Source organism: Nerophis ophidion, linkage group LG05, assembly GCF_033978795.1.
Source record: "Nerophis ophidion isolate RoL-2023_Sa linkage group LG05, RoL_Noph_v1.0, whole genome shotgun sequence".
In the NCBI taxonomy this organism is placed as follows: domain Eukaryota; kingdom Metazoa; phylum Chordata; class Actinopteri; order Syngnathiformes; family Syngnathidae; genus Nerophis; species Nerophis ophidion.
The window spans coordinates 47488961-47514777 of NC_084615.1; the positions used below are offsets into that span (position 1 = coordinate 47488961).

General features: G+C 39.7%; 2 protein-coding genes and 1 long non-coding RNA gene across 5 annotated transcripts in view; 2 read left to right on the forward strand and 1 right to left on the reverse strand.

The window, feature by feature from the left end:
• Window positions 1-1749: 1749 nt before the first annotated feature.
• Window positions 1750-3852, forward strand: fabp7b (fatty acid binding protein 7, brain, b). Its single transcript, XM_061901180.1, has 4 exons — window positions 1750-1908; window positions 1980-2152; window positions 2220-2321; window positions 3611-3852. Exons 1-4 carry the CDS (start codon window positions 1836-1838, stop codon window positions 3659-3661), a joined length of 399 nt encoding a protein of 132 aa, XP_061757164.1. The 5' UTR covers window positions 1750-1835; the 3' UTR covers window positions 3662-3852.
• Window positions 3853-6077: 2225 nt separating this feature from the next.
• Window positions 6078-16142, forward strand: smpdl3a (sphingomyelin phosphodiesterase acid like 3A). Its single transcript, XM_061901159.1, has 8 exons — window positions 6078-6286; window positions 6850-7063; window positions 8387-8531; window positions 8598-8694; window positions 8776-8939; window positions 9011-9191; window positions 10966-11090; window positions 15334-16142. The coding sequence occupies exons 1-8, from the start codon at window positions 6139-6141 to the stop codon at window positions 15676-15678; spliced, it is 1419 nt and encodes a 472-aa protein (XP_061757143.1). The 5' UTR covers window positions 6078-6138; the 3' UTR covers window positions 15679-16142.
• Window positions 16143-17063: 921 nt separating this feature from the next.
• LOC133553225 (uncharacterized) overlaps window positions 17064-25817 on the reverse strand; it is a 12326-nt gene continuing 3572 nt past the window's right edge. The window contains exons 2-6 of one of the 3 annotated variants that reach the window (XR_009806877.1): window positions 19853-20092; window positions 19682-19750; window positions 19380-19499; window positions 18985-19196; window positions 17064-18281 (exon numbers count right to left, since the gene is read on the reverse strand). This is a non-coding gene — a long non-coding RNA (uncharacterized LOC133553225). Of the gene's footprint in view, window positions 18282-18984; window positions 19197-19379; window positions 19500-19681; window positions 19751-19852; window positions 20093-22367; window positions 22493-25817 lie in introns of those variants that run through there. The other 2 variants (XR_009806879.1, XR_009806878.1) reach the window with 2 other exon arrangements.

Below are 25817 nucleotides of genomic sequence, written 5' to 3' on the forward strand. Positions count from 1 at the left end.
CCTTGGAGAGGACCACATATGTGGGCAACCCCCGCCCCCTCTAGGGGAGACCGAAAGCAATAGTCGTCGAGTGGGTCTAACATAATATTGTGAAAGTCCAGTCCATAATGGATCTAACATAATAGTGAGAGTCCAGTCCATAGTGGATCTAACATAATAGTGGGACTTCAGTCCGTAATGGATCTAACATAATAGTGAGAGTCCAGTCCATAGTGGGGCCAGCAGGAGACCATCCCAAGCGGAGACGGGTCAGCAGCGCAGAGATGTCCCCAACCGATGCACAGGCGAGCGGTCCACCCTGGGTCCCGACTCTGGACAGCCAGCACTTCATCCATGGCCACCGGACCTGCCCCCCCCCCTCCAAAAAGGAGGGGGGCAGCGGAGAAAAGAAAAGAAACGGCAGATCAACTGGTCTAAAAAGGGGGTATATTTAAAGGCCAGAATATACAAATGAGTTTTAAGATGAGACTGAAATGCTTCTACTGAGGTAGCATCTTTAACTGTTACCGGGTGGGCATTCCAGAGTACTGGAGCCCGAATAGAGAAAGCTTCATAGGCCGCAGACTTTTTTGGGGCTCTGGGAATCACTAATAAGCCGGAGTTCTTTCAACGCAGATTTCTTGCCGGGAGATATTATTGATAAAAGGTAAATGGGTTGTACTTGTATAGCGCTTTTCTTTACTGTAGTATACTACTGTAGTATTGATATGTTTGGTTGATTATGGCAATTTTATGTTTGATAATGTTTCATTTGAACCAAAAATACAAAGAATAAGCTTTAAAAAATGCAATATAGAAAAGTCGCAAACTTCTTAACGCAATGTGGCGAGGGATGATTTTAATGTTTTTATTAAATAGTGCCTAATAGTTTAAAATAGTTCAAAGTGCATGAAAGTACATTTTTTGAAGTAAATGTAAAAATAAAAAAACGACCACTGGCCACCAGATAGCGCCAGAGAACCGCTGCAAAATATGAACCCCACTACACTGTTTGGCCTTAAAGTTTGTTCATTGTGTTTGATCCAAACAAGTTGCATATTCACCATCCATCCATCCACTTGGCACTTTTGGGGCAGTGGGGGGACTGGAGTCTATTGCAGCTGCACACGTTAAAATGTATATTTCTTTACATTTTGATTTAAATAAAAACTAAAAATGATACATATTTACAACTGAGAATTAGTGGTTTTGAGCACGAATAAAAGAGTTGAAATACACCAGTGTGACATCAAATGCATTTGTTGTTGAGATATTGTGGTGTTAAAGTGGTAGTACTGACAGTGTTCATTGTGTGACATGAAACGTGCACACGTATCCTCTTGAGCACACGGTCATTAGTGTGCTGAGCAGGAAGAAATGACAGTTTTGGGGATCGCTGGGGGGTCTGTTAATGCAGTTAAGAACAAAGGGCTGTGACACGACGTGATCATGCATGAGTGTGTGACACATTCCACACACGGGAACGCCCGGAAGTCTGAAAGTTCCCAAAATACACAAAATGAAGAAGATGAGCCTTTTGCCAATCTCCAGTACAGCAGATGAACTTTTCAAATGGAAATACATTCACATTCTTCTTGTTATTCCAGCAGCATGGATGCTAGTAATTACATCATTAATCACGCCAGTGGGATCATTTAGCTTCTTTTCTTTCCAGGGGGTCAGCAGCAGCGTGACCCACTTTCTTGGGCCAATCGCAGCCCTCCAAAAAGTCTCCTGAGCCAATGGAGAGCTTAGTGCCGCCCACCTGTGTGCATACTAATAAGACGCTGCATAAGAAGCCCAAAGGGGAGGCATCGTCTGCTCAGTGTGGTGAGTCCCAGCAGAGAAGTTTCATCATGGTCGATGCATTCTGTGCCACATGGAAGCTGGTGGACAGCGACAACTTTGACGAGTACATGAAAGCTCTGGGTGAGTATGCTCCTCTGTCTACGCTGCGCCTGCACCCGATGAGGCCTAACGTCGCTCCTCTCACCGTTCAGGCGTGGGCTTTGCCACCCGGCAGGTGGGCAATGTGACCAAGCCCACGGTCATCATCAGTCAGGAGGGCGACAAAGTGATGGTCCGAACTCAGAGTACCTTCAAAAACACCGAGATCTCCTTCAAGCTGGGCGAGGAGTTCGATGAGACTACCGCGGATGACAGGAACTGCAAAGTAAGAGAGCCTCCTATGAACTTTGACCTTAGACAACTTTGGCGCTTAATGTTCCCGCATCGCTCAGTCCACAGTCAGCATGGACGGAGACAAGCTGGTCCACGTCCAGAAGTGGGACGGCAAGGAGACCAAATTCGTGAGGGAAATCAAGGACGGCAAGATGGTCATGGTGAGCGGAGACAAAGTCTTCTGAGATTGTAACATACTCATGTGTGAGGGAAACCCGTCTTACGGAACAGCAGGTTTACCACCTGAGCATCTCCTGTCCCATCATTACACTTCTAATCACCTGATTGTGGCACATCTGTCCACATTTGGTACACAGACGGAACATTTTGGAAGTTCTGGTGGAAAACTCAGAATTTGCCTTATTTTTCATAATATTTCCTTTATTTTCAAAAGCAAATATTGACTGGTGGAGGCGAAGTTTTTAGAGAATAACAGTCAGTGTTCATATTTTAAAATGAGGGGAAATTTTGTAGGGAATAAAAAAAAAAAATGCCCACCAGGAATTCCAGAATTTCCCAAATTTTCTGGTAAATTCCCCCTTTTTTTTTAAATGCAAATGCTGACAGCCAGATCAACATAATTTCCAAAGCACCTGTCAACATTTGCATTTTTTTCCAGAAAATAAGGGAAATTTTCCACCCGAATTTCCACTATAAAACTTAGAAGTTAACTTATTTCCTGGAAAATAGCCCTTATTTTTAAACGTAAATGCTGACTGTCAGAGTAGCACATTTTCTGCTCATTACCAGTCAACATTTGTATTTGAGGGTTAGGGACATTTCCAGAAATGGTGGGAAAATAAGGAATATTCTGCTTACTTCACCAGAATTTCCACAAAATGTAGTTTATGTTTGTGAAAATGTTAACATTTGCCGGTGAAAATGAAAAATATTTTTGGGGAAAATAAGGGAAATTGTGGACTTTCTGCCAAAAACTCCAGAATGTTTCAGAAAATGTCTCTTTTTTCCAAAGCAAATGTTGACATATAAAGACCAGAAAATGTGCTACTTTCCCAGCAGGCCCACTTTATTGATACAATATTGACTGTACATACATGTCCTTTAAAACAACGTCACAACCCGACAAAGAATAAACATCTGCATAGAGCATGATGCTTCAACTTTTTATTTGTGTTGTAGAATATTGTTTGGGAAATGACCACAACTCAATGGTCAAATCAACATTAGAACCCGACATTGATTAAACGTAGTAAAAAAGCATCTTGTTTCAACGTTAAGTTTGAGTTGCTATACGTCACGACCTAATTCAACAACTTCTCAACGTTATTTCACTGTTTTGTGCCTGCTGGGCTGGCAGTCACAATTATGAGAAACTACTGCAATGAAGTATTCTTTTTTGATGAAAGTTAATATGCAGAATAAATGGAACTTTTAAAATGGGGGCGGGGTGGCAAATAAGTGAAACCCTGACCTCTGACCTCTCTTACAGAACCTAAGCTTCCAGGACATCCACGCCGTGCGCACCTACGAGAAGGCATAGGCCACACCTCTATCCAGTCATGGAGAGGAAGTGTTGACTTCTTTGTTTTTTTTATCTCTTCTGCTTGTCTTCACACTTCTTCATCTTCTTCCTCTCGCAGGCAACACTTGTTTTTTTTTTAATAATTTTTTTATATGAAAACATTTTGAATGATTTGTCATGGCAAAATTAAATAAAACACAGAGGGAGAATGATGGACTCTTTTTTTAAATGTGTTTGTTTGTTGGTCTTTTTAGCGATATTTTGAAGATTCAATTGATGACAAAAATCTGATTTCCTATTATCAATTAGTGTGGTATTATTCATATAATAAGCAAAGTTATTATACTGTTATATGTTAATTATATACTATAAACAGTACAGGCCAAACGTTTGGACATACCTTCTCCTCATTCAATGCGTTTTCTTTATTTTCATGACTATTTACATTGTAGATTGTCACTGAAGGGAAGGCATCAACACTATGAATGAACACATGTGGAGTTATGTACTCAACAAAAAAGGTGAAATAACTGAAAACATGTTTTATATTCTAGTTTCTTCAAAATAGCCACTCTTAGCTCTTTGCACACATTTTGCATTCTCTCGATGAGCTTCAAACACACCTGTGAAGTGAAAACCTTTCTTGAAGCTCGTCGAGAGAATCCCAAGAGTGTGCAAAAAAGTATTCAGAGCAAAGGGTAACTATTTTAAAGAAACTAGGATATAAAACATGTTTTCAGTAATTTCACCTGTTTTTACATAATATACATATAATACAAATATATATATAAATACATTTAAAAATATCTAGTCTACATATAATTTAATACAATATATATATATATATTTTTTTTTTTTGTCCTGTCCAGCTTCTCAGGCAAATCATGTAGTTGATGTAGATGCCCATATCGGCTGTTTAGATTTACTTTACAAAAGAGAAGTGTAGGATACTTCTCTTGTTGCCTTATTTGAATTTGACTTTATTAAATGTATTTATATTATCATTTGGTGCAGCCGGGCCGGAGCAGGAGGGGATAGAAAGAGAAAAAAAGGAAGACAGAGGGGGAAAATTGTGGGGATAAGAGGGGGATTAGACAGAGAGACGAAAACAACAACAGCAAACACAACAATAACAACAACAACAATAGAACAACACCAGCAAATATGATATGTACAAATATGATCGTAAAAGTGATACCAAAGAAGCAGTTAGTGAAATAAATAATAATGTAGAAATGACAATGAGCATTTTTACACTACAACTGGAGCGATACAAATACCAATAGAAAAAGCGCTATTGATTATGAACAATACCAATAGTTTATCTCTATTATCAACAATACAGATGTTCAAATGCAACAATACGTATAAATAACTAGAAAGATGAAAAAAAAAAAAAAAAAGGAATACTGAAAGATTGAGGGGAAGAGAGAGAGGCATCCTATATTAATCTTGTAGATTGTTATAGTAACAATGGGTTAAGCTTTGTCAGTATGCCATCTGTTACCCAGCTTAATCTAGACCAGGGGTGTCAAACTCAAATACAGAGTGGGCCAAAATTTAAAACTGAACAAAGCCGCGGGCCAAGGTTGAACAAATGAACCTTTTAATAGGGACCCAAACAAGTTTTGCATTGAATATTGAACAAGCGAGACTTATATAACTTTATAGTGACATGCAAAATCGAGTTTCAAATGATACTAATAATTTAAAAATAGCAAAGGCATATCAAATCAAATTTAAATAGAAATGTTCTATTTGCAGCCTTCTCAGGTAAATATCAAAATAAACTTTTCCCACAGGCTAATAATACATTTTTATATAGTAGCATCCAGGAAGAGGTAGTGCTGCAAGGGGTTCTGTGTATTTGTTCTGTTGTGTTTATGTTGTATTACAGTGCGGATGTTCTCCCGAAATTTGCTTGTCATTCTCGTTTAGTGTTGGTTCACAGTGTAGCGCATATTTGTAACAGTCTTAAAGTTGTTTATACGGCCACCCTCAGCGTGACCTGTATGGCTGTTGACCAAGCTTGTATTGCATTAGTATGAGTATTAGCGGTGAATGCGGTGTTACAGCGACACTGCCGCTGTACAATACCGGTGGGCCAGCTCTAATGTTAATTTGATATTGCCTCAAGGGCCAAATGAAAATACACGGCGGGCCAAATTTGGCCCGCGGGCCAGAGTTTGACACCCACGCCCTAGGGCAACAACGTTGATATATGTTTGATGAAACGTGATTAAGTGCATGAGTGTATACTTGTATATGAACAGAATGTGTATATGAATGTTTGTACGGTAAATGTATATGTATGTTTGTACAATTTAATACAATATAAAGTGAAGTACGAATGCAGTAAACAAAGCAGGTTGACCAACCTCCTGACGGTCAACTGAAGTCCCGCCTCCACTCTTGAGACAACCAGTCACGTGACGTGTTCAAATCCCTCCAACTTCCGGTTTCTCTCCCAACACACTGGGCATGTTTTATGTCATATGACCAATGACTTTGAAGTGAAAATGTCGCCTTTAGTCTTTTCTATTGGCAAAAAGGCGCCACTTGCCTGTTTTGTTATTTTACTGTTTGCCGCCACCCGGCTAAAGGCAGCCCCCCCTGGGAGAAGTGGCGACGTGGTAGCAACAGGTGAGACCTGTTGAGCTTTACCTGAAAAATTAACGTTTGAAGGTCTTTACTTCATGGAGTTTCTACACTTAGGAAAGCAATGGCAGATACGCACTTGTTTGGAGCGATCACTCCACAAACCGACGTTTTCAGGCAAATTAAAGCAGTTTTAGTTCAGATAAACTGCGCCGAACTGCTTCCCGTACATGTAGCGAACAGAGGATAGCATGGTATGATACTGAAATGATCATTTCAGAGGGAATCGTATACATGTTTTGGATTGATCGATTTCGGCTTGCAGTTCATCGGGTCTTATCCCACCCAGTTTATGGTTTGTTGTACTATTTATGTCACTATTATTACAGGAACTATTTATTTACTGTAAGTTTTTCTACCTCAATATATTATATTGTTAAAACTCCACAATAGGGGGTGAATAACAAAATGTGATGAGTGAGGAAGAAAAAAAAGTCAAGAGTAGAGGAAAAACGTAAACAATCCAGCTGTCACGCTACACTCTCCCTATTTCGTGTCATAGATGTTCATTTCTTTGAATGTTTACTGTTTTTCACCTCCCTTTTTAGGACGGTTCTGGCACATTACTGACCTGCACCTGGACCCCACCTACCACCTGACGCCAGACCCCACCAAAGTGTGCTTTTCCTCCAAAGGTGAGCCCGCCACTGATGCTGGCCTGTTTGGAGCCTTCCCGTGTGATTCACCTTACAGCCTCATCCAGTCCGTCTTCCTGCACATGGATCACCTCGTACAGCCTGAGGACTTCTTCATTTGGACTGGGTAGAGCAAGCACTTCTTCTTCCTTTTTATGACACCACAATGTTTACCACAGGACTGCAATGTATTTTTGGTGGTGGGTTGCCAAAACCCATAGGAGTTTGTTGTCACAATCATTTCATTTGCAGAGTTGGCTATGAGCCTTTAATTTATTTAGGGTTGCTGTTGGAAGTGAGATAAAAACATGGAACTAAAGAAATGTATTTGGAATTACAAATCTTGTTTCTTTTCAAAGTCACAAATATTCAGAGTGGTACAAATTTTCATTTTAGTCTCTAAAAGTGTCTTATAAGACAAGAAAAAGTCCCCCAAATTGATTGCTCGTCACTTTATTTTTTATTTTTAAGAAAAAGTAGTTTTAGTGAATTACAAAATAAAATCACCAAGTTTGCACATTTGTGGAAAAGGAAAATTAATAAGTACATTTACACACCCTAATATATATATTAGGGTGTGTAACTTTTTGGTAATTTTATACTACTAGGTACCTATTCACATAAAATCAAACGGTACCATAAGCATCACTAAATCGTGTAATGCAACATCCGGTTGCAGAATTGGCACCGGCTCAAGCACTTGGCGGGCAAACAGGCATATTCGTAGCGTAATGCCTCAATGTAATATTGTACTTTTCCATGTCAACAAAGTAAGCTTGCCTGATGGAAAGCATTCAAAAGTAAGGCTCCATATTTTAAACTGCCCCAGCTGATGGTAATTGCCATGTACATGTTAACAATTAGCATTAGCAATTGTACATGGTGATTTTAAACACTTCCAAATTTGGTATTAAACTACAACTAAGATGCACATTATAATCAAACAGCTGGTTGGTAATAAATAGAATACTTACAGTATAAACACTGTATTACTCAAGAGACAGGATCGGCACATTCAAATTAATGGCAAATACTACTTCCTGACTACAGCAACACACCCAGTACAAATTAAAAGGAAGGCGGGGTACACCCTATACAAATACATAATATTCTAATGATGATAAAATCAAAGAGCTGTGTAATTTTCCAATGTATTTGTCAATACAGACTTCTCGAAAATTTTTACCCTCTGTGCCCGCGGAGATCAAGCTTTTTACACTCACTACTTGTACAATATGTTGACAAGCACATATGTAAAATTAAGATTGATTGCTAAATTATATATGTCGATCTAATGTAAAATAGCGATTTCCACAAATGTTTTAAGCCAGTAATGATAGTATTAAATGTTAAATCAAATAAAATATTCAGTCCTGAGTCTGTACAAGTATTTATGTAGTTGTTCCTTCCTGTGTTTTTGTTAGCATTAATAAAAAGTGTTGTCCTGCAGAGATAGTCCGCCGCACGTTCCTGTGGATGAGCTCTCCACAGAGATGGTCATCCAGGTGATGAGCAACATGACACAAACCATCCGCCAGCACTTCCCAAACATCACTGTCTATCCAGCTGTGGGAAACCACGACTATTGGCCGCAGGTACCAAGCCATCTAATCACAAAGTGTGTTGGGCTGCCTTATTTAAAAAAACAAATATAATGTCAGGATCAGATGCCAACCTCCACAAACGACATCTACAAGGCAGCCGCCCGCTTGTGGAAACCTTGGCTGCAGACAGACGCGCTGCAAACACTTCGGGAAGGTAAACAATGCTGTAGCACACCACAGTGAAAACTTAGCATGAAGCCTACCTAGCGCGTCTCAAAGTGTTTTCGTCCCTCAGGTGGCTTCTACTCTCAGCTGGTCTATCCTGGCCTGCGAGTGGTCAGCGTGAACAGCATTCTCTACTACGGTCCTAATGAAGCCACCGCCAACATCAGCGACCCAGCAGGACAGTTTGAGTGGTTGGAGGACACCCTGAAGAGAGCTGAACAGCAAATGGAAAAGGTCCAACATTAGCACTTTCTAGAATCTTCAATAGACCGTGTGACTGCGATGATCATGACTTGTTGCTGCAGGTCTTCATCATCTCTCACATCCCAATCGGCTTCTTGCCCTTCGCCAGGAACACCACCGCCATCAGAAAAGCTGACAACGAGAGGCTGGTCGACATTTTCAGGGCGCACAGCAGTGTGATCGCTGGACAATTCTATGGCCACACCCACAGAGACAGCATCATGGTGCTTCTGGATCAGAAAGGTGCCAAAACACTTCATTAGGTACAGCTGCACACAAAACTGCCTTTACAAAAATGATTACATAAAAAAAATATATATGTATATATACATATATATTTATATATATATATACATATATATATATTTATTCTAAAAGGCAGCGGTTATCCTACAACTAATATTACCTAATAAAGTTGTATTTTTTTTTTAGAAAAATTGAAACGTGCAGAATAAACAGTGCTACTCCTTTTGTATGAAGATTTCTTACAGAGAAGGTAAAAATCAAGAAAAGTAAGAGACTTAAAGGGGAACATTATCACAATTTCAAACGGGTTAAAAACAATAAAAATCAGTTCCCAGTGGCTTGTTGTATTTTTTGAAGTTTTTTTCAAAATTTTACCGGTCCCTGAATATCCCTAAAAACAGCTTTAAAGTGCATGATTTTCGCTATTTGCGATGCAACCATCCATTTTCTTGTAACGTCATACAGTGCTGCCAATGTAAACAATGGCAGATACCACAGCAATATATAGCGACATTAGCTCAGATTAAGACTCGGATTTCAGCGGTTTAAGCGATTCAACGGATTACGCATGTATTGAAACGGATGGTTGGAGTATGAAAGTATTGAAGAAGAAACTGAAGCTATTGAGCGAATAGCTATTGACGCTATTCATAGCCATAGCATGGTCGAATAGCTGCGTTAGCATCGCCGGTAAAATGTGCGGACCAAACGATCAGGACTTTCGCATCTCCTGACACTGGAGCAACTTAAATCCGTCGATTGGTAAGTGTTTTTTTCGCATTCAATTTGGGTGGAAGGAAACGTAATATAGTTACAAATGCATCTGCAGGTTATCCATACATATCTGTGCCATATCTGCTTTAGCACCGGCGGTAAATAGCATGTTAGCATCGATTAGCTTAGCATGTTAGCATCGATTAGCTGGCAGTCACGCCGCAACCAAATATGTCTGATTAGCACATAAGTCAACAACAACAAAACTCACCTTTGTGATTTCTTTGAATTTATCGTTGCAAATGCATCTGCAGGTTATCCATACATCTCTGTGCCATGTCTGCTTTAGCACCGCCGGTAAATAGCATGTTAGCATTGATTAGCTGGCAGTCACGCCGCAACCAAATATGTCTGATTAGCACATATGTCAACAACAACAAAACTCACCTTTGTGATTTCTTTGAATTTATCGTTGGAAATGCATCTGCAGGTTATCCATACATCTCTGTGCTATGTCTGTCATCGCCGGTAAAATGGGGAGTCACTTTGGCACATTCAATGGGGGTCTTGCGGCAGACACTTCCGCATCTTCGGGCCAGTGGTGCAACTTGAATCCCTCCCTGTTAGTGTTGTTACACCATCCGACAACACACCGACGAGGCATGATGTCTCCAAGGTTCCAAAAAATAGTGGAAAAAACGGAAAATAACAGAGCTGAGACCCGGTGTTTGTAATGTGTTGAAAATGAAAATGGCGGCTGTATTACCTCGGCGACGTCACGTTCTGACGTCATCACCACATGAGCGATAAACAGAAAGGCGTTTAATTCGCCAAAATTCACCCATTTGGAGTTCGGAAATCGGTTTAAAAAATGTATGGTCTTTTTTCTGCACCATCAAGGTATATATTGACGCTTACATAGGTCTGGTGATAATGTTCCCCTTTAAGGATGTACCTTGAGGTATGCCCGATTAGATTGGTGCTTCTAAAACTGCATGAAACAGACAAGGGTTTATTTAAAGTTGCCATGGTAAGTTTTGTTTTTCTTTTGTTTTAGGTAAGCCGGTGAATTCTGTCTTTGTGTCTCCGGCTGTGACGCCCTTTAAAGACGTCTACACGCCTTACTCCAACAACCCAGCGGTGCGCTTGTATTTATATGACATGGACGATTTTGGAATTTTGGTAAGAAGCACACTATAGCAAAATCATAATTGTTAACATAACTGTAGCTAATGCATAGTGTTTTTTAATTATTTGTTTGTGTGTGCATGTCTGTGTTTGTATTTGAGCGGGGCGGCAGACTTAAAAAAAACAAAATCAAAGGATGCTGGCGTTATTTCTGATATCTAAAATGTTTCGAAAGGTTAAATGCAGCCCATGCAGACATGTAGAATATAACTTATAAATGTGCTGCGGTCTAATATAAAACAAGCCGGTTTAGGACCTTAAAGGGGAACTGCACTTTTTATTCATGTTGCTTCCTGTACTCCGTGTAAGTGTGCAGATTTTAAAGATACAAAGGTACTCTGTGCAAGTCATGTGGTTACTTTTTCTTACTTGGACAAAATGTGCATGACAGCCCGTGAATGTGTTTTTAAATCAACTTGGATTTTTTTTTTTAAACACTGGTGTAATGGAAATGTGCTATATCCATCGATCCATTTTCTACCGCTTATTCCCTTTTGGGGTCGCGGGGGGCGCTGGCGCCTATCTCAGCTACAATCGGGCGGAAGGCTAGTGCATTTTAAATGTGTCCTTAGATATATCACCATCCATCCATCCATTTTGTACCGCTTATCCCCTTTCGGGATGGCGGGGGAGCGCTGGTGCCTATCTCAGCTACAATCGGGCGGAAGGCAGGATACACCTTGGACATGTCGCCATTTACTGTTCTGTGTGCACAGTGAGATGGCTGTGGTTACTTGTTTCAAGAAAGTAGTTGTGGATAAACCATCTCTTCGTCATCCTTTTAACATCCGTACAAATGCTACAATATTTTATATTCACACAAAAACAGCACAATCTGGGAGGTTTGCAACGTCAGTCGTAATGCCTGTAGAGTTGGCCAGTCTGAGCTTGTGTCTGAAGAGCAGGCGTTACCCAGCATGCCCTGCTGTCATTATAATTATTACTGGTAATAGTGTTTGGTAAATTTAATATATACTTGCTTAAACATTGTTTAATAGTGTGTGGTTGTAGTTGTTTAAAGTTAATCATCACTACTTTTGGTGGAAATGGGACACTTTTAGTAAGAATAGTTAACGCATTGCATCCTATTAATACCACTGGGGTCTCTGGTGAGTCTTGTGAAACATAACATATTTACTGTATAATGCGAGATTAGAGCAGGGTATCCCCCGAATTACCAACACATCTGATGGTGGGGGCGTGGTCAACATGATATCATATAGTTTGCTATGAATCATATTTTCTTTAAAAAGCCTGAAAAAATTTATACATCTAAAAACTAATTGTTAATTGGCGTTGACATGTTTTCATATCGTTTTGATCTTTTTTTTAGTTAGTGTACTTTGTTGGGAAATGTACCAGTTCCTTCCTTCTCCAATTCATTTAGTAACTTTTTCCTTTAAAAAAAAACAACTAGCAACTACTCTAGCTTCTGTTACTGTAGACTGCGGTCGTGTTTAGGGGCTCTTTTATCACTAAATGTACACAACGAACAGCGAGAGCACCAGCGAGCCTCACTGTCGTCACGCTTGCTTTGTGCTGCTGCTCCGTTCTCGTTAAAAAAACACCACCGTCCTCTTAATAGTTGCACATTTTGTAGAGCGCTGTCTGCGGGTATATCTTGGATATATCAAAGTGTGTCTACCGCAGATAAGCTGCCTCCGCTCCAGAAAACCGCATTGCTTACGTCATCACAACATCCGGTTTCGGCAGTGATGTTTTAATGATTAGTGTTTTTTCGGTGACCAAAATTTTGGTGAGGATGAGGAAGTGTGCCTGGTAAGAAATCAGAGAGACGGACGTGTGTGCACAGGAGGGAATATGTGTTGGAATTGAGATAGTCAGCATAAAATAAACTAAAAGAAGAGCGTCAGAATTTTTGTGACTTCTTTTGGAGGCTACACTACCCTATATTATTATTTGTTTTCACATTAAAAAAAAAAAACCTTCATTTTAAAAAGGTCTTGTCGTAGTGGGCCGCCACGATCAATAACATTCAATCAATCAATCAATGTTTACTTATATAGCCCTAAATAACTAGTGTCTCAAAGGGTTGCACAAACCACAACACAAACCACTTTGACATCCTCGGTAGGCCCACATAAGGGAAAGGAAAACTCACACCCAGTGGGACGTCGGTGACAATGATGACTATGAGAACCTTGGAGAGGACCACATATGTGGGCAACCCCCCCCCCACTAGGGGACCGAAAGCAATGGATGTCGAGCGGGTGTAACATGATACTGTGAAAGTTCAATCCGTAGTGGATCCAACACAGCCGCGAGAGTCCAGTCCAAAGCGGATCCAACACAGCAGCAAGAGTCCCGTCAACAGCGGGGCCAGCAGGAAAACATCCCAAGCGGAGGCGGACCAGCAGCGCAGAGATGTCCCCAGCCGATACACATCCTGGGTCCCGACTCTGGACGAGCGGTACATCCTGGATCCCGACTCTGGACAGCCAGTACTTCATCCATGGCCATCGGACAACACCCCCTCCACAAGGGAGTGTGGGACATAGGAGAAAAAGAAAAGAAACGGCAGATCAACTGGTCTAAAAAGGGAGTCTATTTGAAGGCTAGAGTATACAAATTAGTTTTAAGGTGAGACCTAAATGCTTCTACTGAGGTGGCATCTCGAAATGTTACCGGGAGGGCATTCCAGAGTACTGGAGCCCGAATGGAAAACGCCCTATAGCCCGCAGAGTTTTTTTGGGCTTTGGGAATCACTAATAAGCCGGAGTCCTTTGAATGCAGATTTCTTTCCGGGACATATGGTACAATACAATCGGCAAGATAGGCTGGAGCTAGACCGTGTAGTATTTTATACGTAAGTAGTAAAACCTTAAAGTCACATCTTAAGTGCAAACAATTAAACAAGGCGACTCGGTGAAGAATCTGGGTATTATCTTCGACCCACACTCTTTCCTTTGAGCGACACATTAAAAGCGTTACTAAACCTTCCATCTCCGTAATATCGCTAAAATTCGCTCCATTTTGTCCACAAAAGACGCTGAGATCATTATCCATACGTTTGTTACGTCAAGCCTCGATTACTGTAACGTATTATTTCCGGGTCTCCCCATGTCTAGCATTAAAAGATTACAGTTGGTACAAAATGCAGCTGATAGACTTTTGACAAGAACAAGAAAGTTTGATCATATTACGCCTATACTGGCTCGCCTGCAATGGCTGAAGTTAGAGTGCTTATTTCCTGAAATCTGCCATGTGGGCTGGATGCATTTTAATTTTTAAATGGCCCCGCAGTTCTGTAGTTTGACACTATCAATTTAGAGGGTTGTTCATACCTGCTGAATATAGCATCAAAGTCTTTAAGTTAACAGCGGTGATCGCTTCTGCCATGTCTTATTATGGTCTGGCAGACCAAGTGTGTTACTCAAATTAATGGTCAGCTGTATCATGATAAAACAAAATAATACAATTTTCAATGCAAAGTTATTTTCAGTAAATATTTTTTTAACAGCTGAGAATGTTTCAATTAGAGATGTCCGATAATGGCTTTTTTTGCCAATATCCGATATTGTCCGCTACAATATACACGGGGTGTATTTTGTAGCGTCTCGGAAGAGTTAGTGCTGCAAGGGGGTTCTGGATATTTGTTCTGTTGTGTTACAATGCGGATGTTCTCTCAAAATGTGTTTGTCATTCTTGTTTGGTGTGGGTTCACAGTGTGGCGCATATTTGAAACAGTGTTATAGTGGTTTATACGGCCACCCTCAGTGTGACCTGTATGGCTGTTGACTAAGTATGCTTTGCATTCATTTGTGTTTGTGAAAAGCCGTAGATATGTGATTGGGCCGGCACGCAAAGGCAGTGCCTTTAAGGTTTATTGGTGCTCTGTACTTCTCCCTACGTCTGGGTACCACTCCGTACAGTGGCGTCTTAAAAAAGTCATACATTTTACTTAATGAAACAGATACCGATAATTTCCGAAATTAAATTTTAAAGCATTTATCGGACATCTCTAGTTACAATGCATACATACACATATATTTTTAAGATGAAAAGACAACGACTAACCACGCGCATGCACACAAACTATGCGGGTGAATTGCAAGGAGACCAAAAATTAACTAATGTGTGAAAACATTGATGTGTTTTGGAAATAACCCTAAAAGTGTCTACTATCTTGAAAAAAGAAAAATGTGCTGCCAATCAGCAGACAAAAAGGGTGTTTGTGAGAAGAAAAAAGGCTGAAAATGTTTTGTTTGTGTTGAAGGATATCTGGCAGTATTATCTCAACCTGACTGAAGCCAACCTTAAGCAAAGAGCTGACTGGAAGCTGGAGTACACCATGACGGACACTTTTGGCTTGACAGACCTGCGGCCTGCCAGTCTGCTCCAGCTGGCTTTGAGCTTGTGGTTGCCGCCCACCTCCACCTTCGACACCTACTATTCTCACTTCATAGTCGGCTACAACAACCAGCTGCTGTGCAGGGCTGAGTGTAAGGTCAGCCAGCTGTGCTCCATGCTCTATCTGGACCAAGCCTCCTACTCCATATGTGTGACACAACAACAAAAACAACTGCTTGTGAGTAACCCTTTATCTAACAAACCACTTTAAAATCAACATATATCACATTTTATTTACAAAGCTGCTTCTTCAGCAATCATGACAGGCAAAACACCCCACAAATAAATTCATTATTAGTGACATAATATACCAATTAGTTACAGGAGCAGTGTTGGTCATACTTAAAGTCCTATGTCCAGGGATGTATTTCCTGAATTTATAAACAATAAAAAAAGTTACAAAACATTGGGGGATTGTGCATCCACACACTATATGACTAGAGAATGAACTGTAGAATCATCTACACCAGTTATTTTCAAGCTAATGGTACACAGGTTACGTCTAGTGGTATGCCATAAAATCAAACTATTTTATGTGCAATTAATTTGAATTGATTCATTATTTAAGTACCGTGTTTTATTTTCCTGTATTCAAACTTGGTGGTACTGTTCAAACTTTGTGCAATGCTGTAGTGGCCAAAAATATTAAATAAACTTGCTAACTACGCTACTGTATTAATAGTCATTCTTGAGTTTGTGTGTATTTCTAACATGCATGCATACAACATGATACATCCAAATTTCCAGTTTCTCTTTTCTGGTATGCTGGTAGTAATTGGAGAGCCGTGTGTTTTCTGAGGTGCTATACGTGAAAGAAGTTTGAGAACCACTTACAGACACTCTTGTCTGGATTTAAAGGCCATCTCAGTAGTAAGCAGACCTTTCTACCTACCCAGAGAGGTCACTGCTGTAATTCTAACAGTTTACATACCACTCCAAGCTAAGATAAGCATGGCTCTCTTCCTACAGTATGATGCTATCGACAAGATCTAACATCCAAAAGGAGCCTTTGTTTTGGAAGGGGACTTTGACAAAACCTACAATATGTTGAATTTGTTTCCATGTAAAAAACAAAAAAACAAACCTTATTTTAATGTGTGGCCAGTGCGCCACGACCAACTACTTGTAGGGGGAACCCTAAACAACATTTGGGAGCTGTGTAGGTGATTACATTACAGCGAGCTGATTGTTAAATAAGTAAATAAATAATTGAATAAAAAAAAAAAACTATTCTGACCTGAATCTGTTTGGACACTTGGTAAGTGTTTTGATGATGTTACGACATTTCTTGGTAAGTGTTTTGATGATGTTACATTTCTTCATTCCTTCAGATTTTGTTCTTTTGAGAGTCATGGGTGCTACCATGCTAGTGCTCAGCAGAAACAGGAAATGAAAAGGATTTCTGCAAAAGTAAAAAAAAAAAAAAAAAAAAAAAACTGTGACTGACCTCATTTGACCCCCCCCCCCCCCCCCCCCCCGCCTCCATCCTATTCTTGTTTGAAAGCCGCTCTCCTTTTTCAGCCTCCGCTTGGAACATTCCATCGCTTTTGTGCACGTCCCCCTCCCTCCCCTCCCCCCCCCTTACCCCCGGTTTCTTTTAAAGTCCGCTTATGTGAAATAAAAGCAGACGTTTTGGCGTAACTTGATGTCCACAAGCAGGAGAAAGTGTCAGAAGGGGGAGAAAAAAAAAAGAGTTTGAATGAATGATGAATGTCTTTCAAACAAATGCTCAGGCGTAACCACGGCGACGATCCACAGACAGGCCAGTGTGGCCTCTGTTGCTGGGGTGTTAGTTGCCACGGTAACATCTTTGGAGCTTTGAGTTGACCTTGAGCAAACTAAAATATTCTTTTAGTGTGGTACACAACACTTAAGTTAACCTGACTTAAACGTTTGTCATGTTGATACAAAAGTCTTTAACATCAAAACGTGTTCCCGTTTGCGGTTAGCAAAATAGCTGTAAATGTTTGCCAACTTCAAAGTGGAAGTCGTTGTTTTAATAAACAAAGTGACATCACCACCTACTGGCCTGGCATGCACACTGCAGCATTAGCATCGTCAGAAAAGATGCATGTGAATAGGGTTACCACCCGCCCCGTGAAATACGGAATCAACCTGTAATTGGAACTAAAATGTTGCATCCCATATTGAACCAATACGGGGCGCGGTTTCTTCCGTATTTTCCCATTTGTCCCATGCGCCTGTCACACACACACACACACACCCACACACACACACTGAATTCAACAATAATGAACAAAATAAAAGACATGACCGTAAAGACAGCCACGTTGTCTAAGCGGACCCCCAAGTGTGGCTGTACATGATACATCTGCTTTGCTTTCCTCTGTGTCAAATCCTCTCTGACTCCGTCTGCCTGCGCAGCACGTAGCTCCTCCCCTTTGTCTGCCTGCATGCAGCCCCAAATCACAGTCATGTGACTGATGACATCACATGGAAGAGGATAATTGAGGCCATGAAGTGATGTCAGAATGTCAAACATAACATGACTGCAGGTTCACTTGACCTATGACCTCCATCCTTGCAAGCTGTATTGTATTATTACATGAGACAAACATTTCAACATCACGCATGCACACACACACACACACACACGTGCGCACGCACGCACACACACACACACACACACACACAGGTTATCATTTGAATGATCATCACTTATGGGGACCACCCTTTCAACAGGTTGTGGAGGCATAAAAAATGAGGTAAAATGGCCACCGCCCGGTTAGCTCATACATATCTTCAAATCTCTAGTTTGGTGAAGTAATGTGCTGATCATTCTTACTGGAGACCCTGGGGGGAAAAAAAAAAGAGTTAATATGGTTCACGGGGACCAAATTTAAATAATTTTTCGTAATTCACACATTTGTACGTGACTACTGAGGACCATTTAAAAAAAAAAAAAAATTAATAAAAGTTCAAATTAAATATGACATGATCCTCAGAATACAGCTGTCATCTTATAGGAAGTTTCATCACTTAAATGTTAAAGCAAATCCTGCATCCTCTGTGACATTACTGAAAACTGCTATTTAGCAGTAACGAAGTTGTCTGCAACTCCAACTAGCATATAAAGAAGGATGGAAAATTCTGAATGTGAATCATACTTTAAAAGGTAATAATGTTTTATAATCATGCTGTATGAAAATGTCATCCTAAGGAACACAAAACTAGATTTTGTTTTTGTAAGAATATATTAGTTTTAATTGAGGATGGGTACCATACAGAATCACAGTACTATTAATGCCCGGATAACATGTTTCACTTTTCAAGGAAATTAGTTTTCTCTTTTACGAATATTTGAAACACGTAAACAAAGTAACCCATATTTCCTTGTTCTGGGATCAATAAAGGATTATCTTATACCACAGAAATAAAATACAAACTCATTTAAACTTTTTTTACTTTTTATTTTTAACAACATTGAACATAAAGAACATAAACAACTGTTCTACTTAACTAGTCTTGCTGATCATCTCTTATTCTACTATTTTACCTGCAATCTCCTTTTGTAGGCCGTAATGCGGTTGTACACATAGACTTCAATGCCTGCCATTCCCGGTTTTGGAGAGCTTCCGGTTTCGCCCTCAAACATTTTCAACAGTCACTCTTTCCTGCTACTATACCAGAAGGGATGAATCGCTTCATGTGCTTCGACAGCCTTCACCTCTTTCTGTGTCCAGGGTCTTCTTTTCTAGGCAGCTTTACCTGCAAGTGACCATACAAAATGTGTATGAAAATAAAAGAAAATTAAGAAATTAAGTTGTACATTGGTTTGCTATAATGTCTCTAACCCACAGAGAACAATGTATACATATTCATTTGCATTATTTGTGAGAAAACAAAGACTGATAAAACTTGACAAAAAAAACAGTTATGTACACAGTTTACCTTTGGAAGAATGTCTCACTGCACAATCTCCTGAGAATACCTAATCTTCTTTTGAAATTCGTTTCAATCTCTTGGGGGTTGGGATTGCTTTCTCCTCAGTGGTTGGAAAGGCCCCCTCTTCTGTTGGTTCAATGTAATAAACATTCAGTGTCATGCTTACCATAGGCCACATGCACTTCTAGAGTGCTAACCAAATGGAACTTCAGAAAAAATTCTATACAACAGAATATTAAGACATATATTGTCATTAAAACTGCGAATACATTGAATAAACCCCCAAAATTAGTATTGAAATTACATACCGTTATCAAGAAATGAACAGTTTTCGTCCTCTCTGGTAAGATCTTCCTCTTCAGTTTCCACAACACTTTCTGTGGGAGACATATCACGTCCAGCTTATAATTGAGTTCAAACTAAACAAAAGGATGCAAAAAAATTATAGACAAAAGGAAACAACAAAGATGACAACATACCATTGGAGCAATTGTGATTCCATCAAGTTCTTGCCATGGAACTCTGATAATCGACCTTGCTCGAGTGCCATCAAAACTTTGTTCATTTTTGCCAGCTGCAGTGTCTTTTCAGGGAGTCTATATAGAACTCACGATGGATTCTAAAATCATGGCCAAGAAAGTTGGCCAGCTGGTCCATCTCTGTGTCTGTCATGTTTAGCACAGTTGAAAGGGTGGCACCATTTTTTCGTAGTTTCATGGCTGTAAATGACACAGGACACTTTGCATGACATGCTTTTGCATAGTCTCGTATGCAGTCGGAACCACGGAAATTAGTCATCGCTGTGGGTCTTGCAAATAGGTAACTTTTGTCTTTGAGGACCCCACAAGTTTATCTGTATTTAACGAGAAGTTGTAATGCACACACCATTTTTGTAGTCAAGAGAATAGGAACAGGTCTGCCTCATTTTCCCTTGATGACAATCATTGAAAAATGTCTGCACAATTTTTTTTCCACTTCGCAGAGTGCCAAGTCCACATCTTCATGAGGATCAGTTGTCTCCGGACAAAAAATGCCAACAAGGGCATTGCTGCTACCTCTTCTTCTCTTCGTCTGTTAAAGAGGATGATCTGTGTCAAACATATTTTTGTCAGGTCTGACCAGGGCGTTGTGGAAGAATTTTCAGATAATCAAATGCATGATGAGTGCAGCAGTGCGCTCAGAAACTGATGCATTTTTTGAACATCCTCAGTAAAGGGTAAAAGTTGTCATGCATTCCACTTTCCTTCAGCCATGTTCCTCAGGGCTGTTGCAGAGATCAACTCGTTCCACTTGTCATTGCGGACTTCTTGAAACTGAGTGGCATTCCTTTAACAGCTCTTCATTGTTGTTTATCAAACCTTGTGCTTTCAAGAGTTTGCTGACTTTAACCAGGGAATCCCCAAGTTTATTTGCCAGTGATGGAATCCAGAATTTGTTAGTGTCACTATCAAAGCCACAAGTGCATTTGACAGCATTGACAATCTCCAAGTAGTTCTTGGGATTCATGAAATCCCCCCCTTTTTCATGGTGGTTTCTCTCCTAGCATTATGAATCAGTCTTCCTAATTCCTGCATCTTCTCTCTGACACATTGTTGATTTTTTGCTGACATCACTTTGGTTCAACAGGTGCTGCCCAACGTTTGTGATGACATGGTCATCTTTTATTATTTCTGCGATTGGATCAGGAATCATGGCACTTATTACTCCCCACAGTTGTTTGGATATACTTGAAGGCACCGGCCCACTATATGTGCACATGGACTGGACACGGTTCTTTCCTAGTTTTCGGGTGACTGATGCAGGTTTGAGGCAACAACTTCGCATGTGTCTCCACAGTACCTTTCTGGTAAACGGCCTTTGGCAATATGCACAGTGCATAGAATAATTTCCTTTAGCTTCTTTAGGTGGTCGTTTGAATGGCACTAGTTCACCCTTTCCTGACTCCATAATAGCAGCATTGTGAGCATAGTTCCCTTTATTACGAATATACTCTAGCTGTTTCATTCCCTCCATGGAACTCGTTGGAAAGATTATAGCTACTTCCAATGTGTTTTTGTGTGCACTTTCTAGATGTCTTGCCATCTTGGCATAAGGCTTACTGCAATACAAGCAATGATGGATTTTGTTGTAAACTCTTTTTCCATGTTTTTTGAGGGGAGCACAAACAACTACGATGTCAATTGGTTCCTGACTTGAGCAGGGTTCGTCTGTTCCAGTGACATCAGGATTTATGCTGTTTATGTCCAAGTCCATTTAGTCTACTGTTTTGCTGTCACAGACTGGAGGACTTATTGAGCCAGGATCACCTAAGAATTCATGACGAAAAGGTTGTTTTGTCCTTATTGTCAGGCTATCTTTGCGGTCTTCACTTTCAGAGGTGGTATGTAGAACATACTCATCAGCACTAACTGACACATCGCTCACTGATGTAGTTTCATATAGATCATCTGGGTCTTCAGGACTGTCTTTCATCTAAAATGTGTGGTTTTTAAAATATCCTAAATCTCCGATGTCCATCATACCCCTATAAACGTTACATACAACTTCTTAGAAGTCCTTATAGACAACCAATTAGCATTAAATTATAGCTACTTTGACTATAAACCACTCCAAATGAAAAGCAAAAACATTTTAAAAGGTTTCTAGGAGCAAGGCTGATGTTCTTAATTAAATGCACCTGTTGGTAAAGGTTCTCCGAGTTGCCCTCCAAAAATATATATCCTTAATTCTTTGTAGTAAAATATATAAGTTGAGATGACAATACAATTGGTATAGGTTTTTTGTGAAAAAAAAAAACATTGATAAAACATGCTTATTTTCCTTGCTATACTTAGCTTAGCCTCTCCAGCTAATCAGGTCGAATTAGTTATCTTGCTATGCTAACTCACAAGACAACTTGCTTACCTAATTTTTTGGCTTAACTTGGTTATGAACAAAGTGTTCTTGTACAAATGATAGTAGATAACCTCCATTTATAAAAAAAGATGTGCTTACCTTTTGGCTAAAATAGCTTATTTTCGAATCCCATTAGCCAACATCTCCTTGCAGACAAAGTGCCTTCGTTATGGGGACCAGGTGGAAGTGATTAACTATACACAGAAGACGTGTGAGCAGAGCAGCGAGTGCAGTACTAGCTACAACCCGATGAGGGGGCTGCAGTGCAAATGTGTCACACTCAAACTAACCAGTAAACATGTTTTATGGGCCAAAGCTTAAAAATCACTTAGGCATCTTCAGAATTGAGCCGACTATCATTTAAAAAGGTTTCCCTTTAGGGGACCTGTTTTTTTGTCCCCGTACCGTCAGAGGTCCCCTCAAGGTGACTGTGTAAACAGAGCGATGTCCCCATTAAGTAAGCATTGCCAGAAAACACACACACACACACACTTGTCTTTTGGTCACATGACACAATTACTAGCTGCGTCTTGTCTCGTTAAGAGGTCTGTGAAGTTAAGTCAAAAAAACTTTGGCTTAATCTGTTGACCGCAAAGAAAGAATGTCATGTTTAAACATTTTGCATGTTTTATTGAGTGTGAGCAAATATTTCAAAGATAAAGCTCGTTTTACTTCACACTCTGAGAGATATTACCCCCCGCCAAGTCTCACTCAGTTTATAATGGACAGAGGGAATGGGGGGGTCTTTTTTTGTCTCACGCTTCATTCGTCTGTCAGCCGCCATGAATGGACTCTTTATTACTACTCCTGTGTGTGTGTGTGTGTGTGTGTGTGTGTGTTGTCTGGAATTGAGGTTAACCCTAAACCTCTTGTTGCTCCTCTGCATGGGACCACCATAGGCCGTTTCCTCCTAAGCCAATCAGCTTCCATGTTACTTTACAGTCACACCTCCTTGAATATTTCACCTCATATCTTTATTCTTATTAATGTATCCCATTGTTGATGCTATACAATATTTATTTTTCATATGTTTCATTCTACAATGTTTACATGTGTGCTGATACTGCCATCATTTTCTTTTTTTAACCTCATTTTCTTTTTTTAACCTCATTCTGCCAAAATAAGTTATATTATTTCTAAAATAGTTTTGTCATAACTGTTGCTGAAACAAGAAGTAAAAACTATACAAATGGTGGCTGTTTGTACTTGAGGAATGTGTGTGTGTGTGTGTGCGACCATACTGCAAAGACTGGCAGTCACCCTCCAAGAGGGGGTCGGAGGTTAAGATTATTGTTAATCCCTCTTCCTCTTCTCCTTCTTTTCTATCATAACCACACCCCCACCCCGCACCCCCGCCCCTTCTTTCTGTCCCAGTCTGTGGGGGTCGCTGAGTTTAAAACTGATTTTATGATCACCGTAAACCCCTTTTAATTGCAAATATATATGTTTTATTCCTTTCCCTGAGCGATGCTATGACGACACGTGAGTGTTGAATGTGTAAACTTGCGTCAACACAGGTGCATTGATCTATGTATTGATAACATCAATAACAAGGTGGGTACTGGTATGGAATCAATACTAGCAGAATGGGATCGATACTTTAGTGTCAGTTTCTCTTCGATATGTTGAGCTTCTTCAGAGTTTATATTTATGCGACCACATTGGTTTATTTTTGTCCTCTCTTTCGGTCTACTGCTCACAAAAAGGGACGCTTTGCCCCTCCCTTACTTATTCCACCTACTACTGACGTTATTTTCCCACAAATATATGCATCCAGTGATAACTATTTTAACCGAAGGGGAGCAATACGACTGAAAGTGACAGCAGCGCTTTCTAAGGCCAAGCCCCCATCCCAAACCTCTCCTTGGAGGCGAAGAAGGCATGAACATCACCGGGAAAGGATGAAAACATTACCATCCTGCCAGCTGACGAGAGGAGATGCACAGTCATTCTCAACACAACTGACTACTAAAACCAGTTGCTTACACTCCTCTAAAACTCAAACATGTGAAATACTCAAAATTGACCACACAAATGGGTACAAGAGAAGAGTCACTGAGTGCTTACAAACTCTGCAAAAGTCAGAAGCCATCAACCGGCAATTGTGTGACCAATTATACCCACAAGTAACCATCTCTGGTATTTATGGCCTTCCAAAAATACATAAAGATGGGAGTCCCCTCAGAACCATTGTCAGCAGCTTCAACTCTGTAACATACAATATTGCTAAGAATGTGACTAACATATTAGCATCATTGGTTGGCAAAACTCCCCATCATGTCCAAAACTCAATTGACTTTGTAGTGAAGATCAAAATTCTAAAACTGGAAACGAATTAAACTATGGTTTCATTCGACCTCACCTCCCTGTTCACCTGTATTTCAATCAATCAATCAACGTATTTTATTTTGGCAATCTTCACATAAAACAAAGAACAACAAGAAAATAAAAAAAAAATAAAAACAACAAAAAACACTCATTTGAGCAATGATTGAGCCGAAAGGGTGTAGGTTGAAGCAACGCTTATATAAACCTACCCCATCACAACAAGAACAAGGTTCAAAATATATAAAATCTAAAACATGCTTCACTTATTTTACTTTTTTTTTTTTTTTTTTTTTTAAACAATATATAAGCAACATATATGTAGCACACGTCTCATATACACAGTTTAACATTTAAATCAAACATATACATTTGTACATATTTATATATGTATGTATATATATATATATATATATATACATATATATACACACACACACACACACACACATATATATATATATATACATACACACACATATATATACACATATATATATATATATATATATATATATATGTATATATATATATCATACATACACAATTCATTTAAATTCCATATAAAGTGGTAATATATACATTTTAATATAACCTATATGTATAATTATGAAATCATAAATTGTATTTATATACATATATATTATTGTCTTTCTAAAACAATGTTTGCTCTTCTTTCTTATATTTACTAATGATAAATGATTTAAAAAGCTTTTTAAACCCAGTATGCAGTATAGGCAGTGAGGCAACGTCTACAAGGTGATCTCACCTTACAGGATAGATGCACACTAAACAGTACAGATTTCCCATAACTACATACTTTCAATTCATAAGAACGTTTTACCAACAAAAACATGGTTGTGCCAAGGTATCACCTGTATCCTCAATAGTAGCACACATTTACCTGGAGGACATAGAAAAGAGAGCTTTGAGCTTTTTCAAGGGAAGAGTACAAACCCATTGGCACTGATATGTGGATGAAACATTGTAGAAAATCAGAAACCAAGAAGTGGAAGCCTTTACCGAGCACATTAACTCAGTGAACAAAAACATCAGGTTCACACGAGAGGATGTCAAATACAGTAAGTTTCCTTTTTGGAATGTGATGTCCACATTGGAGAAAACAGGGGCCTACGATCAATACCTACTTTTTGACTCACACCACCCACTGGAACACAAACAGAACCCTACAACACAGAGCTGATAATGTTCCTACCAGCCCAC

Excerpts from the sequence above, each read along its gene's own strand:
- fabp7b (XM_061901180.1), top strand. The coding sequence starts at position 1,836 with ATGGTCGATGCATTCTGTGCCACATGGAAGCTGGTGGACAGCGACAAC. Across the intron at positions 2,153-2,219 it reads CGGATGACAGGAACTGCAAA|TCCACAGTCAGCATGGACGG; the intron begins GTAAGAGAGCCT and ends CGCATCGCTCAG. Across the intron at positions 2,322-3,610 it reads AGGACGGCAAGATGGTCATG|AACCTAAGCTTCCAGGACAT; the intron begins GTGAGCGGAGAC and ends CCTCTCTTACAG.
- smpdl3a (XM_061901159.1), top strand. The coding sequence starts at position 6,139 with ATGACCAATGACTTTGAAGTGAAAATGTCGCCTTTAGTCTTTTCTATT. Across the intron at positions 7,064-8,386 it reads GACTTCTTCATTTGGACTGG|AGATAGTCCGCCGCACGTTC; the intron begins GTAGAGCAAGCA and ends GTTGTCCTGCAG. Across the intron at positions 11,091-15,333 it reads TGGACGATTTTGGAATTTTG|GATATCTGGCAGTATTATCT; the intron begins GTAAGAAGCACA and ends TTTGTGTTGAAG.